This window comes from Macaca thibetana, chromosome 10 (genome assembly GCF_024542745.1).
Source record: "Macaca thibetana thibetana isolate TM-01 chromosome 10, ASM2454274v1, whole genome shotgun sequence".
Taxonomy (NCBI): domain Eukaryota; kingdom Metazoa; phylum Chordata; class Mammalia; order Primates; family Cercopithecidae; genus Macaca; species Macaca thibetana.
The window spans coordinates 69514282-69532080 of NC_065587.1; the positions used below are offsets into that span (position 1 = coordinate 69514282).

General features: G+C 51.1%; 1 protein-coding gene across 2 annotated transcripts in view; it reads right to left on the reverse strand.

Moving 5' to 3' along the window:
• The window catches only part of ANGPT4 (angiopoietin 4), a 45368-nt gene extending 31028 nt beyond the window's left edge, over positions 1 to 14340 (reverse strand). The window contains exon 1 of one of the 2 annotated variants that reach the window (XM_050807147.1): positions 13918 to 14323. In XM_050807147.1, the coding sequence (XP_050663104.1) occupies positions 13918 to 14226 (309 nt within the window). In that variant the 5' untranslated portion in view covers positions 14227 to 14323. Of the gene's footprint in view, positions 1 to 13917 lie in introns of both variants that reach the window. The other variant, XM_050807148.1, reaches the window with a different exon arrangement.
• Positions 14341 to 17799: the final 3459 nt, after the last annotated feature.

The window sequence follows — 17799 nt, forward strand, 5'->3', positions numbered from 1 at the left end:
GGCCTGAGGCAACTGAAGAAGTTTCACTTCTTCACAAAAGAAGTGAAAATGGCTGGTTCCTGCCTTAACTGATGACATTACCTTGTGACCTTCCTTCTCCTGCACAATGAGTCTCAGAAGCTCCCCTACCAAGCACCTTGTAACCCCTGCCCCTGCCCGCCAGAGAACAACCTCCTTTAACTGTGATTTTCCACTACCTACCCAAATCCTATAAAACTGCCCCACCCCTATTTCCCTTTGCTGACTCCCTTTTCAGACTCAGTCTGCCTGCACCCAGGTGATTAAAAGCTTTATTGTTCACACAAAGCCTGTTTGGTGGTCTCTTCACATGGACATGCGTGACACTATGTAGCTGTTAAAAACAATGAGGTTGATGGCTGGGCACGGTGGCTCACACCTGTAAGCCCAGGACTTTGGGAGGCTAAGGTGGGTGGATTGCTTAAGCTCAGGATTTAGAGACCAGCCTGGGTAACATGGCGAAAACTTGTGTCTACTAAAAACAGAACAAAATTAGCTGAATGTGGTGGTGTGTGCCTGTAGCCCCAGCTCCTTGGGGGGCTGAGGCAGGAGGATGGCTTGACTGCAGGAAGTGGCTGCAGTGAGCTCTGATCGTGACACTGCACTCCAGCCTGGGTGACAGAGCGAAACCCTATCTTAAAACAAAACAAACAAACAAACAAACAAAAAAGAATGAGGTTGAGCTGCATCAGGTGCTGGTCTGAAAAGATGTCCCCGTCATGCTTGTGAGTTAAAAAAAAACCAAGAGGCAGAACACTACCTACAATGTGGATCCATTTGTGTGCAAGAATGATCCAAATGGTGTATTTTTATATAAAAACCGACCAAACTATTAACAGTAGCAATTTGCTTCAGGGGAGGGGGTGACAATGGGGTGATGCTGATGGCATTTTCTTTTTATATTACCTATATTGAAATTGTTTGGATTTTTAAAGTAGAATGAGAGTGTATACAGGCATAATTAATAGAATATTTAACAACTAGTATATATAGGAGTCCTTAACTGATGTCCTGGACTCCCGGGGATCTGTGAATAGAATTCAAGGAACCTGTAAACTTGCATTTTAAAAAAGGACATTCTTTTCCCACTAATCTCTAACTGAAATTAGTTTTTCCTGTGGTGGTGAGTATATGCCACAGGCTATTACGGTGGTGATAGCAGGGCCTGCGGCATTGTCACTAGTAGAAACCGCAGATACTCTAATGTCTCATTGCAGTGATTATGGACATCTACAACATACTGTGTATACTCATCTCAGCCTCAAAGTGATGGAAGGTACTTGACCCACCACTCTGTCTTGTTATTTTGTGCATTAATACAGAAGTAATACAGGACTATATCAGAAACCTGTTTTCTGTTATGTTGACATTTGCATCTCAAGGCAATTTGTTTCCTTTATAAATCTATGCATTTAATTTTACATTTCAAAAAACATTTTTTTTCTGAGAGAGGGTCTAAGAGCTTCTCCGGATGCCAAAGGACCCCAAAGCACAGGAAAGGTTAAGACCCCTGAAGACGCATCCCACACAAGGTTCCTCACTGGTATCCCCAGTAGGCTACCAACTCTGAGAGTGCAAAGACTTTGCCTGCCTTCTGGGGCCTGGAAGAGTGTCTGGATATTTGTAGGCACTGCTGTTGACCCCAATTATAGATGGGCAAATGGAGGTTCAGGCTCAGAGTCACTTCCCTGAGGTCACCCATCAAGTTGGCAGATGCTAGATTCATCCCCAGGTCTACTGATTTGGAAGGCTGGGAGGTCAGGTCTGGTGGGTGTAGGAGGGTCAGGGCGGGGCTGAGTGCGTGAAAGTGGTGCTTCCCTCACCCAGGGTACGACCCAGGCTTTGGACCTGCAGCCAGTGCACCCGGAGGACGAGGTGAACCCTGCTGCTGGCTTCTGCCTGTTGATCCAGTTCCTGGGTCTCTGCCCAGACTTGTTCTGGAACCAGACCCAAAGCATGAGGGCTTCTGTGAATCGGGGTGTGCGTTAAGTAAACTACATCCTTCTAGTTGTTCAGACTCAGCCTCTCAGAGCTACCCTGCTTTCCTTTGTTTCTCTCACATCCTGCATCCAATCTGTTGTCTCTACCCTTGGGTGCATGCAGAATCTGACCATTTCTGCCCAGCCTTGCCACTTCCACCAATGATCTCTAGTGGGGATCACAGCTTCCTTGATACTCTCGGCATCTGTCCTCGCTCCCTGGGCCCCCAGGCTATGCTCCACATGTAGCCAGTGAGGTCCTGGTCAGCCTCTCAGATTATGACTCCCTCTGCTCTAAACCCTGCCGTGGCTCCCATGTGGCTAAGAGAGGACCAGGACTCCTTGCAGATTCCTTTAGTAGAGAATAAAATTCTTTGCTTTGGAAACAGGCAAAACAACCCCCAATGAGCAGAGTCCAAACCAGGTTGCACTGGGATGGTGTGGGAATTGGGATGAAGCCTGTTCTAGGTCCTAGGCTGAACCAAGGCCCCATGGCTGAGGTGGTGCAGGGTGTGGAGATTTGAGCCTGGCCTGACCATAAATGGAAAAGGGCTTTAGCAGGGATGCCCCAGGGGTAGGAGCCAAGGCAGGGAGACATCTGGGGAGCAAAGACTTAGTGAGGGAGAGACCTAAATGATGCCCTCAGGGACCACTCAGCTCCCATCCCCTCCATTTCACAGATGGGGAAACTGAGGTCCCAATCAGGAAAGTAAAGTGCCAGAGGCTGTACACAGAAGCTAATGGCCAGATCTGGTCCAGACGTATGAAAATCTGGGGGGGTCAGAGCTTTCATAGCTTTCATAGCTTTATGTGTGTGTTTCAACTTAAATGTAAATCTTTGTAATTTTATTTTTCAAATGTGTGATATAAACACATTGTTCAAAATTCCAAGGAACAAAAAGGAGTGAAGTGAAAAACAAATTTTTCTGTCCCTGCCTCAACCCACAGTTCCCTCCCTACAGGCCACTGAGGGAGGTACCTGGGTTTCCTTCAGAGAAATGCTCGGCATACATCTGCAGTAACTATGCTTCCATCCCACCACCTGCCCTTCAGGCTACAAAAACCTCAGCTTGCTGTTCCACACCTGGCTTCCTTTTGCTTAACATAATTCATAGCATGTTCCATATTCATCCAGGTAGACTAGCCTCAGCATTGTAAACTGCTTGCAATTCCATCTATGGGCCTCCATTGTATCCTCATCTAGTCCCTTCTAGCTGGACCTGTAGGATGTTTCCAGGCTTTAACCGTCACAAACAGGGCTGCTACAAATATCCTTGTACACCTGTCACTTAACACTCCCACAAGCCTATGTGGGGAATAAATCCTTCGAAGTAGAATTGCTGAGTGAAATCACATGTTTTTTTGGTCCTTTGTTTTTTGAGACAGAGTCTTGCTCTATCACCCAGGCTGGAGTGCAATGGTGTGATTATGGCTCAATGCAGCCTCAAACCCCCAGGCTCAAGCGATCCCCCCACCTTAGCCTCTCAAGTAGCTGGGACTATAGGCGTGTGCCACCAGGCCCAGCGAATTTTTCAGTATTTTTTGTAGAGACCAGGGTCTCGCTTTGTTGACTCAGGCTGGTCTCGAACTCCTGAGCTTGAGTGATCCTCCCACCTCACCTCAGCCTCCCAAAACATTTGTGATTTTGACTATTGTTAACAAACTGCCCTTGGCAAAGGTTGTACCTGGTGGTTTCTGCGCTTTTGGAGGAGAGGCCCTAGGGTCTGCAGAGGTGGCCACAGGAGCCACAGAGTTGCTTATTGCACCCCCTCCCAACACACATCCACACCCCCCCAATCTCAGTAGCACCAGAGCATCTCCCACCAGCATCCTTCTGACTTCCAGGTCTCCCTGAAAATGTCACCTCCTCTGAGAAGCATTCCCTGACCACCCCCACTCTGCTCCACCTGTTTATCACAGTGTCCACTCTGGCTTCTACACAGTACTTCATGCCATGTGAAATCACTTCAGTCATTTGTCATTTGTCCGATTCCCCCACCAGAAGAGCCCCAGGAGTGCAGAGATCTGTCTTCCCCGTTCATGAGCACATCCTCCATGCCTAGAATAGAGCCAGGCACATAAGAGGTCCTGGATAAATATTTGTTGAAAGAACAGATGGGTCAGTTTTGTGTAAGGGGCACCAGATTTCCATTGAATAGTTGTTTGGCATCTAGAAGCAAGTTTGGAGCCTCGAGCCCAGGCCCAGCCACTGCTGGAGCCTGTGAGAGGCAAAGGCAGTGGAGACGACAGAGGCCAGAGAACAGAGAGCTAACTGGTGCCAGGGCAGAAAGAAAGGGGAAGAAACACCAGCACAGAGATGGGAGGGGCAGGCAGGAGGGTTCCCAGGCGGAATGGAGGGAAGGAGTCAGCTTGGGGTATCTGTAGGAGGAATGTTCTAGAAATGAGCAAGACATACTCTTGGTGCTCATTTACTTCCTCTAACCAACTCGTTCAGATGTGCCAAGACCTGTGCATGGTGCTGGGGAGACAGCAGCTACCAGAACAGGCCAGGCTCCGCACTGCTGCCAGAGTCTCCCAAGGAAGATATGTAAAGGGTTACTGTGTCCCAGGCATGGCCCCAAAGCCCTACAAATACAGCTCATTTAGTCCTTGGTTCTCCCATTGTAACCATTTTACAGGCGAGGAAAGGAAGGCACTGAGAAGATGAGCATCTTGCCTAAGTGGCAAAGATTGGATTTAAATACAGGCCTCTGGTCTCCAAAGACCACACCCTTAGCCATTCAGTGGGTTGCTTGTGGCAGCTAGCCTTCAGAATGACCCCAGGGATCCTGGTGCTCATGCCCTTGTGTAGTCCCCTCTCTCAAGAAGTCAGGACTAACTGGCATGACTAATTAGATATTGTAGAAACGTTAGGGTGACTTCCTTGGCTAAACCATTGCATTGTGTCTTCTGTCTTGCCCTCTCTTGGACCCCATGCTCTAGGGGAAGTAGGCCACCATGGCCTGAGGACCCTTAAGCAGCCCTGGGGAGGAACCCATCTGGAGGGGAACTGAGGCCTTCTACCCATGGCCAGCAGCTCACCAGACACAGGAGGCTGAGCCCCAGCCCCGGTCAAGCCTTCAGATGAGTGCAGCCCTAGCTGATATCTGAGTGCAGCCACATGAAAAAAAACTACCTTGTTAAGTTGCTTCAGAATTCCCGACCCTCAGAAACTGAAAGATAATAAATGTTTATTATTATTTTAAGCTGCTAAATGTTTTAGGGTAATTTGCTATGCTGCAATAGATAACTAATATACCGCTTTTCCAGAGCTTATAGAGGTTTAACCCTCTTGCTTCTCTTCTCTGCCATCCCCAGTCCTCAGTTTCTTCATTTTGACAATGGGCTGACTTGTGATTTGTGAGGGGTGGCCCTCGTCCTGTGCCTTGCTTCTGTCCCCCAGGCCTGCACCAGGCCCTCACCCTGTGGCTCAATGCAGACTGAGATGGTTTGTCTTGTCCTCTCTGAGTAGCTGGGCCCAAGCCTCCTTTTTGTTTTCCTCTCTGCAAGATATTCTATTGCTTTTCTTCTGGGTTAGGCTCTGGGCAAGCAGAGCCAGTGGACAGGGAGCCAGGGGTAGAGAGAGTCAAGGACCAACGGGCTCTCATGGAGGGATGAGCTTCTCAACCCTGGCTCAACCCTCAATTCTTTGACACAGGCCCAGCATCTCCAAACATCCAGTGTGGTCTGGGCCTGGAGCACTGCACTGAGAGTCAGCAAACTTGCTCAATAGCTTTGCCATTTCTTTTCTCTGCCAGTGATGAGCTTCTCTGAACCTCAGTGGCCTCATTGTTTCCTCCTTGCAGAGGGCCTGGAAGGAATAGGGAAATGGCCACAGGGATCTGTGCTCTGCAGGAGCTGGGCTGGGATTCTTGTCTGTCTTATTCATGAGGCCTAGCACAGTGACTAGCACACAGTAGCGCTTCCCATATTTGTGCAATATTTGGGACTTCCCTGGCTCCTGAGCCTCACCTCTGATGGGGTGGTAGGTCCAGTGTCCATCCCAGGCAAAAGGTCACAAGGAGAAGATGAGGAGTGTAGGGGAAGGGGCTACAGAGGGAGGGGGAGCAGGGCCTGCCTCTGCCATCTGGACTTGGGAGGGGCTGCCAGGGTCCCTGCCTCCTCAGGCTCAGCTATGCCTTTGGTGGTGGTCTATATTTCAACCTTGATCTTGGGAGGTGTTTGCGATTGCTCACCTCCCTGACACTTGAATGTCACAGAATGGAATGGTGTGCCCATTTTGCTTGGCAACATGCCTATTGAACAGTTATTATGTGCTCAGCACTGTTCTAACCACTAGGTATATTAAGTCCTTGTAGCCACCCTCCAAGGTAGGACCTGTTATCAACCCATTTTACAGATGAGGCACAGAGAGGTTAAACAACTTATGATGCCACAAGGTTTATGAGTCAATGTTTATAAGACACATACAAAGTGCCTGGCCCAGGGAAAGTCCCATATGTGAATTCGCCACAGCAAAGCACTCACCCCAGAAGACAGAAGAAACAATAGTAGCATCTCCTGGTTCTCTGCATGCTGGAGCGGTGCCAGGCACATCCCCCGACCAGCCTTTTGAGCCTCACAGCAAACCCAGGCAATGTGTGTATCACCTCCATTTTATAGATTGAAAAACTGAAGCTCAGGTCTTTCTCATATTTGCACAGCTAAAAATCTCACAGATGTAAAGTTGAGGGAACAAAAGCAAACTACAGTAAGATATGGATGGTATGACAGGATTCCTTCCACTGTGAATCCTGGAGTCTTTAGGTTTACCGAGCACTTACTTTCTGCCAGGACGTGTACGGAGCCCCACATGTGCGTTGCCTCATTTAATCACCTCAGTAACCTGCAAAGTGGCTTCTGTTATTGTTTTCACTTCACAGATAAGGAAACCAAGACACAGAGTGGAAAAGCAATGGTCTGAGAAGGCACAGCCAGTAAGCAGTGGAGCTGGGATTCAAACTGAGTCAACTGGGACTCAGGACCTACACTGGCCTTCTGTGGGATTTACCCCCAGGCCCTGGGCCAAGAATGGGGCGTGCAATTGTGGGGATACCCAGACTGAGCTTCTGGAGCCCCTTAGCTTTTCAGAATGGCCACAGCTGCCTGAGGCCCTGCCTGAATCATCCCTGGCAGAAAAGCCCTAGGGAAGCTCTCCTTGGCCTAAGGACTCCTGGGGGAAGAAAAATCTAGCAGCTACGGGTCTCCCCTTTGGGGACCACGGTCCTCTATATTTTCCAGGTACCAACTACTGCCCAGGGACCCGCCCACCATGGACATAGCTTATTTACTGGACAGGAAACCGTCCTAAGTGCTGAGATAACAGGTTCTGGCATCAGATGACTGAATCTGACTTCACCCTTCTTGGCTGTATGGTCTTGGGCAAGTCACCTAATCTCTTGGTGCCTCAGTTTCCTCATCTGTTAGTGGACAAGCAATCTTACTTTACTGAGTCATGGTGAGAATTAAATGCAGTAACATAAAGCACCTAGGACAGTATGTGGCATATAGTAAATGCTCACTAAATAAGTACTTACTCATTACGTCATAACTGCTTTTTCATCCTCCACTTACTCCGGGAGGCACGAGTATCTTGAGTTCCACTTTAGAGAGGAGCCAGCTGCCATGTGTGGCTTCCCTGGGCTCCCATAGCTTGGAGTGGTACCCCTGGGACGTGACCTCCTGACCTCAACTTGGTCCTCCCCAGACCCCACAGCCATCTCTCAGGGTTCATTCCAGACATTTCAGAGCTGGCTCTGAGGTTATGCAAACAAACTGTGGCCCGAGTCTGACTGGAGGTGTAGGCTTAGGGGGCAGACCTGGGGCCTGTTTTCTAACATTTCCTGCTCAAGGAGAAGGGGAAGAAGGTCTGTGTACACCCCAGCTTGGCTGAGCTCTAAGGCCGGGGAGGAGAGAACTAGAAACATGTGGTCCTGCCCTCTGTGGCCCTGTCCTCTGTGGCTCTGTCTTCTGTGGGCTGGCTGGCCAAGCCAGTTGAACAAATAAATGCATCCCTCTGGGGGAAGTCGCTGGGGGGGCTGCTGCTGCTGGTGCCTGCCCTGCACCCCCACCTCATCCCGGGCATGAGCCAGCTGGTCATCCCCAGGTCGAGGGTATCTGTGCCAGCTGTTTCTAGGCCCCCTTCTTGGAAAAATAATCCTATTACTCTAAGAAGCAGATGCTGTTCCCCCCACCCCATCCCCCAGTCCCAAACTGCTTAGAGAGGAGCCAGCGTTGAGGTTAGGAAATCAAACCCCAAGATATTTTGTTCGGCACTGAGACTCATTTCTTGTTTGGATAACTGAAGGCTGAAAATGCCAAGAATTTGTGGGCAGCCTGGGAAGGCTGGGGCAACTGGAACCCTGGCTCCAAAACCAGGTCAGTTTGGGAGGGTCTCAGGCTGGGCAAGGACCCCGCCCTGGGTTTCTCCTTGGTGCTCTCTTGACCCACACCCAGCTAGGCAGGGCCTCACAACTGCCAGGCCAAGGGGCCGAGTTATTCTGAGGTTTGACGTCAGAGACCTGGAGCAAACAGCAGAGGCTGGGACAGTGCCAGGTTGGGAGGCCCCTGCCCAGCCCCTGACACCTCTCTGCTTGGTTTTGGGTGCAGAGGAGGAAGAGAAAGAGGCCCTGGCTGAGCTGCCAGCTGCAGGGTGGGCATCGGTCTTCTGGAAGATGTGCCCTGGGTCTTCAGTGTGGACACCCAGGGAAGTAGAGGTGGGAGGGATGACCTCGGGGTGAGAAAAGGAGGAGCTGAGAAAGAGACAGGGAAGGATGCAGGGAGACACTTTGATAGCCAACCAAGAGAGAGAATCAGAGACAGAGACACCCACAGAGTTAGCAACAGTGAGTCAGGGCCACCGCGAGCGCCCCAAGAGAGATCCACAGAGGCAGAGAGACACAGAAATAGAGAGACAGGCTGACCACGGTGGCTCGCGTCTGCCGTCCCAGCTACTTGGAAGACTGAGGCGGGAGGATCGCTTGAGCTCAGGAGTTCAAGGCTGCAGTGAGCTGTGATTGCACCATTGCACCCCAGAGTGATTGAGAGAGCCAGACCTTGTCTTTAAGAGAGAGAGAGAGAGAGAGAGGGAGAGAGAGAGAAAGAGACAGAGACAGACAAAGATAGACAGAGATAGATAGAGAGAAGGCTACCATGGACTCCAGGCCAGCAGCTATTGGCTGCTCCCTAAAGGCGAGAAAGTAGTTCTCACCCTTGGTTTCCAGGTGGAGTCAGCCCTGTCCCTGGGAGCTCAGAGACTGGGGAAGATGTGCTGCCCTCAGGTGGTGGGGGTGGGCCAGGGAGCCTGGGGCTTGTGTCTGGCCCTGGTTTTCCTCATTCTCCTCATCTGTAGAATGGATCATTCTGTGAGGACATGAGGAGAAGGCAGAGGATGGCACTTCTTGGCTGGGACACCTGGAGCAACTGGGGAAATGGCAGTCACACACGGGAGCCCTTATTGAGCACCTGCTGTGTGCAGAGGCTTTCCCTGCTCTGCTTCTCTTGATGTCACATAGAAGGTCAGGAGTAGGTGCTGTCATTCTCCTCCCAGCCTCCAGATGAGGCACTGAGAGGGAAGGGCCAGCATTGGGTCCTAGACCGAGGACGCGGTGGACAGAGGAGGTCATGTGACTAGCCACTGAGCTGCCCAGCCCAGCTAGAGATGCCTGCACTGCAGCTGGCTCTGTCCCCCAACCTCCTCAATATTCCTGCCTGCAGCTTTTCATCCAGATGCAGAGGGTGGAGCAGAGCCCAGAGCTGATGTGCAGCCCCAGGAGCTGACTCCAGATGGGAGTCACTGGGGCAGGGGCTTTCCAGGAGGGAGGAGGAGGAGAGGGAGGGAGGCAGAAGGAGGGGGAGAGAAGGGAGAAGAAAGGGAAGGGGAGTGCAGGGGAGGAAGAGAGTGTGAAAGAGGAGAGAGAGAGAAGGGGCAAGGCCGGGGCTCTCCCCATGCCCGATGAGCACTGGCAGTAGGACACAGCAAGCTGTATGCTAGAAAAGAGAGTGGGTATCTGGGGACTTGGAAACTCTGCAGTAGAAGGGTGCACCAAGAGCACCCCATCCTCTCGAGATCTTGCTTCCCTTGCCTCCAAAAGAACCTGCAGTTTGGAGTGAGAATCCAGATTGACTTTCACTGCTACTTGACTCTGGCAAGTCACTTTCCCTCTCTGGCCTGTTTCCTCACCTGTACACTGGGGAAACAGGAGGGGAGTTGGGGGCACAGGCTGAGCAGATGTTGGCCTCTGGGATTCGCAACAGGGAGGATCTCTCCTGTGTCTGTCTAGATGAATAGAATCTTGCTGAGAGTTTGTTCATCCCTTATGGCAATGGTGATGATGGTGATGATGATGATGATGGGGCCATTAGATGAGAGTATTTCAAAACTCTTTTTTAACTTTTCTGGGATGTTAGAGAAAAAGCCCCAAAAAAAGGGCTTTGAGTTTCAGAAGATCTGAGATATGCCTGGACCAAGAGAAGAACCAGAGGAAGGTCACAGCCACAGCAAGCACCCCCCACTGGGGCCCAGGAGTGTCAGAGGGGAGAGAGAGAAATTATTGTTTACATGAACCAAGGGTCACGTGTCTCAACTGGAGTGAAGAAGGACCTAAGAATTGCAGGACCCATGTCTCCACTTCCAGGGACAACCCCCGATGGAAATAGCCAACATGTGTTGAGTGTTTACTATACACTTGACACCAGGCCAAGGACTTCCTGGAATCATCTTGTTAAATCCTCAGAGGTAGGTAGTATTTTCACCTTGTTTTGTAGGTGAGGAAACCAAGGCTCAGAGAGATGAAGCAACTCCAGGTCACACAGCAAGGGGCAGAAATGAGACTGGAATCCCAGCAGCTGGGCTCCAGAGTCAGGGCTCTCACCGTTCGGGCCCTGCTGCTGCCCAAGGAGGGGATAGACCCAGGCAATGTGGTGACCTGGTGTATCTAGGCTGATGGGTCTGATCTTGTGGCAGGCTCCACAGGCATTGGGCGACCTGGCAGTGACTTGATTGCCAAGGGGATGAAGGAGTGCTCAACCCAAGGGGCTCCTGCCCCAGGAGATGGCACTGCAAACACCAGAGACGGTGCAGGACTGAGGAGTCCTTGAGAACACCAGCGTGGACAGTTGACATTCCCAGATCCAAGGACACGTGCAACCCTTGTACTGACTTGATCAAGATCGAGCTTCTCCCACTCATTGGTGCAGGGGCTTAAAATAGGGATTATGCTGAATTGAAGAAAAGCCCATCACACTGCTCAGGTGAGCTCCCCTGTGTCTTTATGAAACACAAAGCCAGGCAGCAGGCTGGGAGTGCTTTGTGGGCAGTCTAACTTATTTTCCCAGCCATCCCTGACATACTGTCACTTTCACCTGTATGTCAAATGACATACTGACATTTTCACCATTTTGCAGACAGGGAGACTGAAACCTGCTCATCCATAGCCATGTGGTAGGGAAGTACCTGCAGCCAGGTCAGCTGAACTCCCATATCAGTGATCTTAGGCCCCACGGCACTCTATGGTGACCTGACTGACCCCAGCTCAGGATTTTCAGGCTAGGTGAATGGATGCCTGGAGAGGACATTCCATCTCAGGCTGAGGCGTCGGACCAGGTGACCTTCTGATCCTGCAAGCCATCAGTTCAAGCCATCAGCTCTCAGCCAATGTTTCCCAAGCATCCGACACCCAGGGGATTCAAAGATGGATGAGAGTGAGAGGTGAGACTTGGGGTAGGAGGCCCAGTGGGAGGTGATGACATTGTTCATGGGAAAGGTGACAAGGCCTGAGCCAGAAAGATGGACCATGAGAGAAGCCTAGGCTGTAGGATGGGCTGGGCCAGCTGCCTGGGGAATAGGTGGGAGCCACAGGATGCCCCCAGGGCACAGACAGCCTGTGGCTGGGTGGTGTCATACCCTAAACAGAGAGAGGCAGGCACGAGGAGGGTGTTTGGAGAAGAGTAGGGAGTTATCTCAGACAGCTTTGGAGTTGAGACACCCATGGACCCTCAGATGGGATGTTGCGGGAGGTCAAGGTCATGGGTTTTGGGCTCAGGATCCCGTCGAATTTTGTGTCATCATGGAGCAGGATGGAGACCTGGGACCTGAGGGGTTGGAAGAACATTTATGCATTCATGCATGCACCCATGCTACAGACATTTATTGAGTACCTACTACATGTTAGGCACTATTCTAGGCCCTGGGAACCCAAGAGTGAGCAAAAGAGAAATGGCGCCTGCTCTCTGGGAGCCCACAGACCAAAAGAAATGTTTTTAAGAATATTAGGTAGGGATAAGTGCTAAGAAAAAAAACCAGAAACTGGCAGAAGAGATAAAGGGTGAAAGAAGGAGGGTGGCTATTTTATACGGGGTGGGCAGGAAGGGCCTCTGAGGAGGTGACATTGGAGAGGATAGGAGGCTGGGGTAAGCCCAGTAGGGGTCTGGGAGAGGGAACTCCAGGGAGTAAGGGTTCTTGCTTTTATTTGGATGCATGGTAGCCCTGGGAGGAGGGAGAGGATGTAACTTAGGTTTTGATGGGGATTCTTTCTGCTGCAAGGAGAATAGGGGGTGGGGGCCGAATGTTAGCAGGGAGCCAGGGTGGCAACCATGACAGTCATCCTGCCGGGAGCCAGAGGTGGTTGTCAAGCTTGTCTGCTGTTTAATACCTTCTAAAACTCCAGGAATTGGTTTGCATCCTTCATTCCCCAGTCACTGCCCAGACTGTCTCCTGGGTCCCTCTCCCTTTCCTTGGTAGCTCTCACTTAGGGACTCTCAAGAGTCCCAAATCAGACCTCCCAGGATGTCTCTTGTGCCCTCATGCCCTGCCAGGGCCAAGCCTGCCTTGCACACCTCTGTAGTTGGTGCTTCGCTGAGGGTACACAGTAGGTGCTCGCACTGTTTGCTGAAAGATGAAAGCGTGACAGGGCATTCTACAGCAGTCCTGGTCTTGGGCCAAAACCACAATGGCATCCTCAGCTCCTTGCTTCCTTGCACTCCACATCCAATTCACCAGCAGAGCTGATGGGCTCTACCTCCAGAATCCACCAGAATTGGACTGGCCACACCCCCTCCCAGTCCCGTTCTGCTCCAGGCCTCCGGTACCTCGCACCTGGTGGCTGCAGCGGCCATCTCTTTGGGCTTCTTGCTTCTACCCTGCCTCCTACAGTCTATGCTGTTCAAATCAAATCACCGGTGTCTCTTGCAGTGGCTCCCACAACACTCAGAACAAAAGCTGAAGTCCTTCCAGCGGCCCCCACAGCTGCATGGCCTGCCCTTCTCTCACCTCTCAGACCTCCCCACACCCTTGCTCCCTCTCCTTTGCTCCAGCCACACAGTCCGTCGCCCTGCGGTTCTCCAGGCACTCACCGTTGCGGATACATTCCTACCTCACAGTCAACATACATGCTGCTCCCTTTTCAGAACGTTCCCTCAAATACCTGCCTGGCCTACTGTATCACTTCCCTTGTTCTCTGGGTTCAAATGTCACCTCTGAGATGTACTCTATAATGATCTGACCTCAAGCAGTCACCCAGGGCCACCACTGGGTGGTGGTGGCCTCTTCCTTCTTCATGTTGCTTCACCATCTGACATAGTAGATTGTCTCTTATTGCCTCTTTCCCCCGCTAGTCTAGAGAGAGACATACTATACTGTTGTATCCCCAGCACCCAGCATAGCTTGGTCTGTCCAGCCCTTGGTCAGGGCTGAATGGATTTCTGTTGGATGAATGAAGGGATGGCAGTTAAAGAGCCAGGTTGCCAGCTTACACTGCCCAGTCTTGCTGTGTGGCCTCAGGCCCGTCCCTGCCCCTCTCTGTGCAACTCAGAGCCAGCCCTCTGTGCTCAGGGAAGGCCTCTGGGATGGACGCTCCACTTGCCGATTGTGACAGATCCCAAAGCCACCCTCTGCCCCCTGCAAGCCTCCCATGCCCCATACCTTCTTCAGCCACTGCGTGTTGTTCTGCAGTGCCTGCTCCAGCCGTTTCACCTGTTGGGTGGGCAACTTCTCCAGGCGCAGTGGGTTAGCCAGTGATTCCCTCTGGAGGGTGTTGGAGTCCCTGGAGGCCTCAGGCCCTGGAGGACAGGGCTCAGGCTTGGGCAGCAAGAAGGTGTAGCTACAGTGGCCGTGCTGGAGTACAAGTGTCTCGCAGCCCCTACCTGCCTCCTGCCCTGTCTGTTGAGCCACAGACATGGTGGCAACCAAGAGGAGGAGGCTGCCCCACAGCATGGCTAGCTGGGAGAGCATCTGGAGGTGTGGCAATGGCAAGGGGTGTCTGCTCAGAGCCCCAGGGACTGTGCCTGTGATGTCCTGCTGCAGCCAACAGTGGCCAGGCTTGCCTGCAGCTGCAGCTACAGACCTCTGTCTGGCCGAGCTCTGTCCAGGCGGCTATTTATACTTGCTCTGAATACCACGGCTGCTCTGCTTCCTCTCACCGCCTCCCTCCACCCCCACCCGACACCCTCTTACCTCTATTCTTCACTCCTTCCCTTCCTCCTTCCTCAGTCTTGACCGCACGTTGCCCTTACCCTAACCGTGCACCAACCTTGCTCTGCCTACCTCACCTCTGAGCCCTCTGATTATCCAGTGAGGCCTGGCTTCCCTGCTGGAGGGAAGGGAAGAAAACAGCCCGCAGACACGCGCACACACTCACGCACACACGAGCACACACTCACACGCACGCCGACATGCACACACATTCATGTACACACAGACATGAAGCTCCAGTGCTGCTCGCTTTGGAAAACCAAATGCAACTTAACTCTCCCTTCCTGTCTCTGTCTATTCTCCCTCTTTCCCTCCACCCCCATCCCCTGCCCCCCAAGGCTAAGATCTCAAGTTTCAGCCCCGCTGCCATCGCCTTCTCTCCCCGCTGCACCTTCCTCCCTCTGGTTCCATGTTAGTGCTTGGAGTACAAGTGACCCCCCAGAGAGAGAAGAGAGAGGGGAGGAGGCAGAGGGGTGAGGCTGGGGAGGGCCCAGCGAATCCACTTTACTTCCAGAGACACAGAAAATCCTTTCAAGGTGGGGCAAGTGAGCAACCCAGCTGGGAGTTGCTTCCTGTCCTCTTCTCCCTCAGGGCCAAGGGAAAGTGCTATGCCCCAGGATGGCATTACTGCTTGTGACAGTAATGAGAAGTTGTCGTGTCCTGGGGCCGATCGCCCTGGGGCTGCTGGAGTGGGGAGGTGGAGAGGAGGTGGTGGGGAGAGGAGGTTGGAGTGTCGGGAGGCTAAGACCTAGGGTGGCCACAAGACCTAGGGTGGCCAACTTTGCCTCTCTGGGCCTCCACACCCTGATGTGTAAACCGAGTAAACCTTGTCTCTTGCAGGAGGAATGCGTGTGAGTCCTCAGCATGGGGATGGAGTTTTCAGCTTCCCGGTTCAAATCCTGGCTCTATCATCTACCAGCTGTGTGACTTTAAGTAAGTCACTTAACCTCTCTGTGACTTCATTTCCTCCTGAATGAAGAAAACAATACCACCTACTTCCCAGGGCATGAAAATTAGGTGAGTTAGAGCAAGGCTGGCACAGAGTGAGCACTAAATAAATATTTTCCGTTGTCAATGTTATAGTTACCATTGCACCTCGCCTCCCACAACCCACTGGAGCATAAACCCCTCTAGGGCAGGGATTTGTCCCTGGGGGACATGGTGTCCAGGCAGGAGGTGCCCAGGAGTTGGTGGGGCCTCTCACGGGTGGGCTGCCTTTGTGTTCTGCCAGCTGTATGGGCTTTTCCTCACTCCCTGCTTGTTTCCTCAGAGTAGGGGCCAGTCTGGCTGTTTAGTATTTTCCTTTTTGTTCTCCCAAATCCCGATAGAGTTTTGAATTGGGGCAGGCTGCTTCTGGGCAGCTGTGAACTAGGGTCTCATCTGGGGACTGAGAACATTATACCAGGTGTGGGGCTTTGGCAGGCAAAGGAAAAGCAGCTGGTTATCAGCCTCCAGCCTCCCCTGAGCCTTCCCCATGCTCTGAGCTCTGCGTGCCCCGCTTGGCCTCAGTTGCCTCAGCTGTAAATGGGATCATAGCACCCTGACCATGTGAGAGGAAGCATGGTAATGTGGATTGGGAGCTTATCACAGCGCTGGGTGCAGAGGAGGCCATTGTGAATGGTGGTCGTCATTATGACTGTCTTGACTAAGTTGCTTGATAATCTCAACGAGGCGGTTACACCAGGCCCCAAGCTTAGATGGGCCCTGTGCTTGGTTTACACTCCACCAGCACTGTCTTGAAATTCTTAATACATGTGGAACAAAGTGCTCAGCGCTTGCATTCTTCACTGAGTTCCACAAATTAGGTAGCAGGCCCTGCCTGGGAAACATGAGGCTTCCCTCATCCCTCACTCTGCTCCTGACCTTACCATCCCATCAGACCTGTTCTTCCAATGTGATCCTTTAGATATTTCCCCCCTCTGTCACCTCTTCACTAGTCAGAATGCTGGATTGGAATCCTGGCTTTCCTGACCCCCCATTTGTGTGCCTTTTGCCAAGTTGCCTAACCTGTCTCTCAGTTTCCTCTTCCGTCAAAACAGTAATGTTACAGTGGCTAAAAGTCTGATTCCTGTAATAAGGTTAACACGGAGCCTTTCATGTAGTACATGCTCAACCAATGACAGCTATCATCATTACCCCCTGCTATGAATATGAATGTTTGTGTGCCCCCAAATTGATCTATTGAAACTTAGTCAACAAGGTGATGGTATTAGAAGGTAGGGCCTTTGGGAGTGAATGGTTAATGAGGACTCTGCCTTGGGAATGAGATTAACGCTCCTATCAAAGAGGTCCTAGACAGCTGGCCGTCCCTTTTGCTGGGTGAGGATGCAGTAAGAAAGCACCGTCTATGAAGTGGGAAGCTCTCACCAGACACCAGATTGGCTGGCGCCTTGATCTTGGACATCCCAGCCTCCAGAACTGTGAGAAATAAATTTCCGTTGTTTACAAGCCCCCGAGCTTAGTGCCTTCTGTTATAGCAATCTGAATGGGCTAAGACACCCCACCATCACTCTCTTAGACCAGGGTGCTTCCTCTCTTGCAGGGAGAGCAACAGCCTCAGAAGTGAACTCTGGTTAATTGACCTTTGCTATTGCAACCAGTGTAATTTCTTTCTTTCTCTCTCTCTTTCTTTCTTTCTTTCTTTCTTTCTTTCTTTCTTTCTTTCTTTCTTTCTTTCTTTCTTTCTTTTTCTTTCTTTCTTTCTTTCTTTTTTCTTTTTTTTCTTTCTTTTCTTTCTTTCTTTTTTCTTTCTTTTCTTTCCTTCTTTCTTTCTTTCTCTCTTTCTCTTTTTTCTTTTTTTCTCTTTCCTTTCTTTCTCTTTCTTTCTTTCTTTCTTTCTTTTCTTTCTTTCTTTCTTTCTTTCTTTCTTTCTTTCTTTCTTTCTTTCTTTCTTTCTTTCTTTCTTTCTTTCTTTCTTTCTTTCTTTCTTTCTTTCTTTCTTTCTTTCTTGAGACAGAGTCTTGCTCTGTTGTCCAGGCTGTAGTGCAGCAGCATGATCTTGGCTCACTGCAACCTCCACCTCCCTGGTTCAAGTGATTCTCCTGCCTCGGTTTCCCCAGTAGTTGGGATTACAGGTGTGCGCCACCACGCCTGACTAATTTTTGTATTTTTAGTAGAGACGGTGTTTTCCCATGTTGCCCAGGCTGGTCTCAAACTCCTGACCTCAGGTGATCCACTCACCTCGGCCTCCCGAAGTGCTGGGATTGCAGGTGTGAGTCACCATGCCCAGTCCACAGTGATTTTTCTAAGACACAATCCAGCCCCGACTTCTTTGTTTAAAACTTTTCAGTTTTAAACTCCAACTCTTTCTGTGGTTTACAAGCCCCTGCCGGA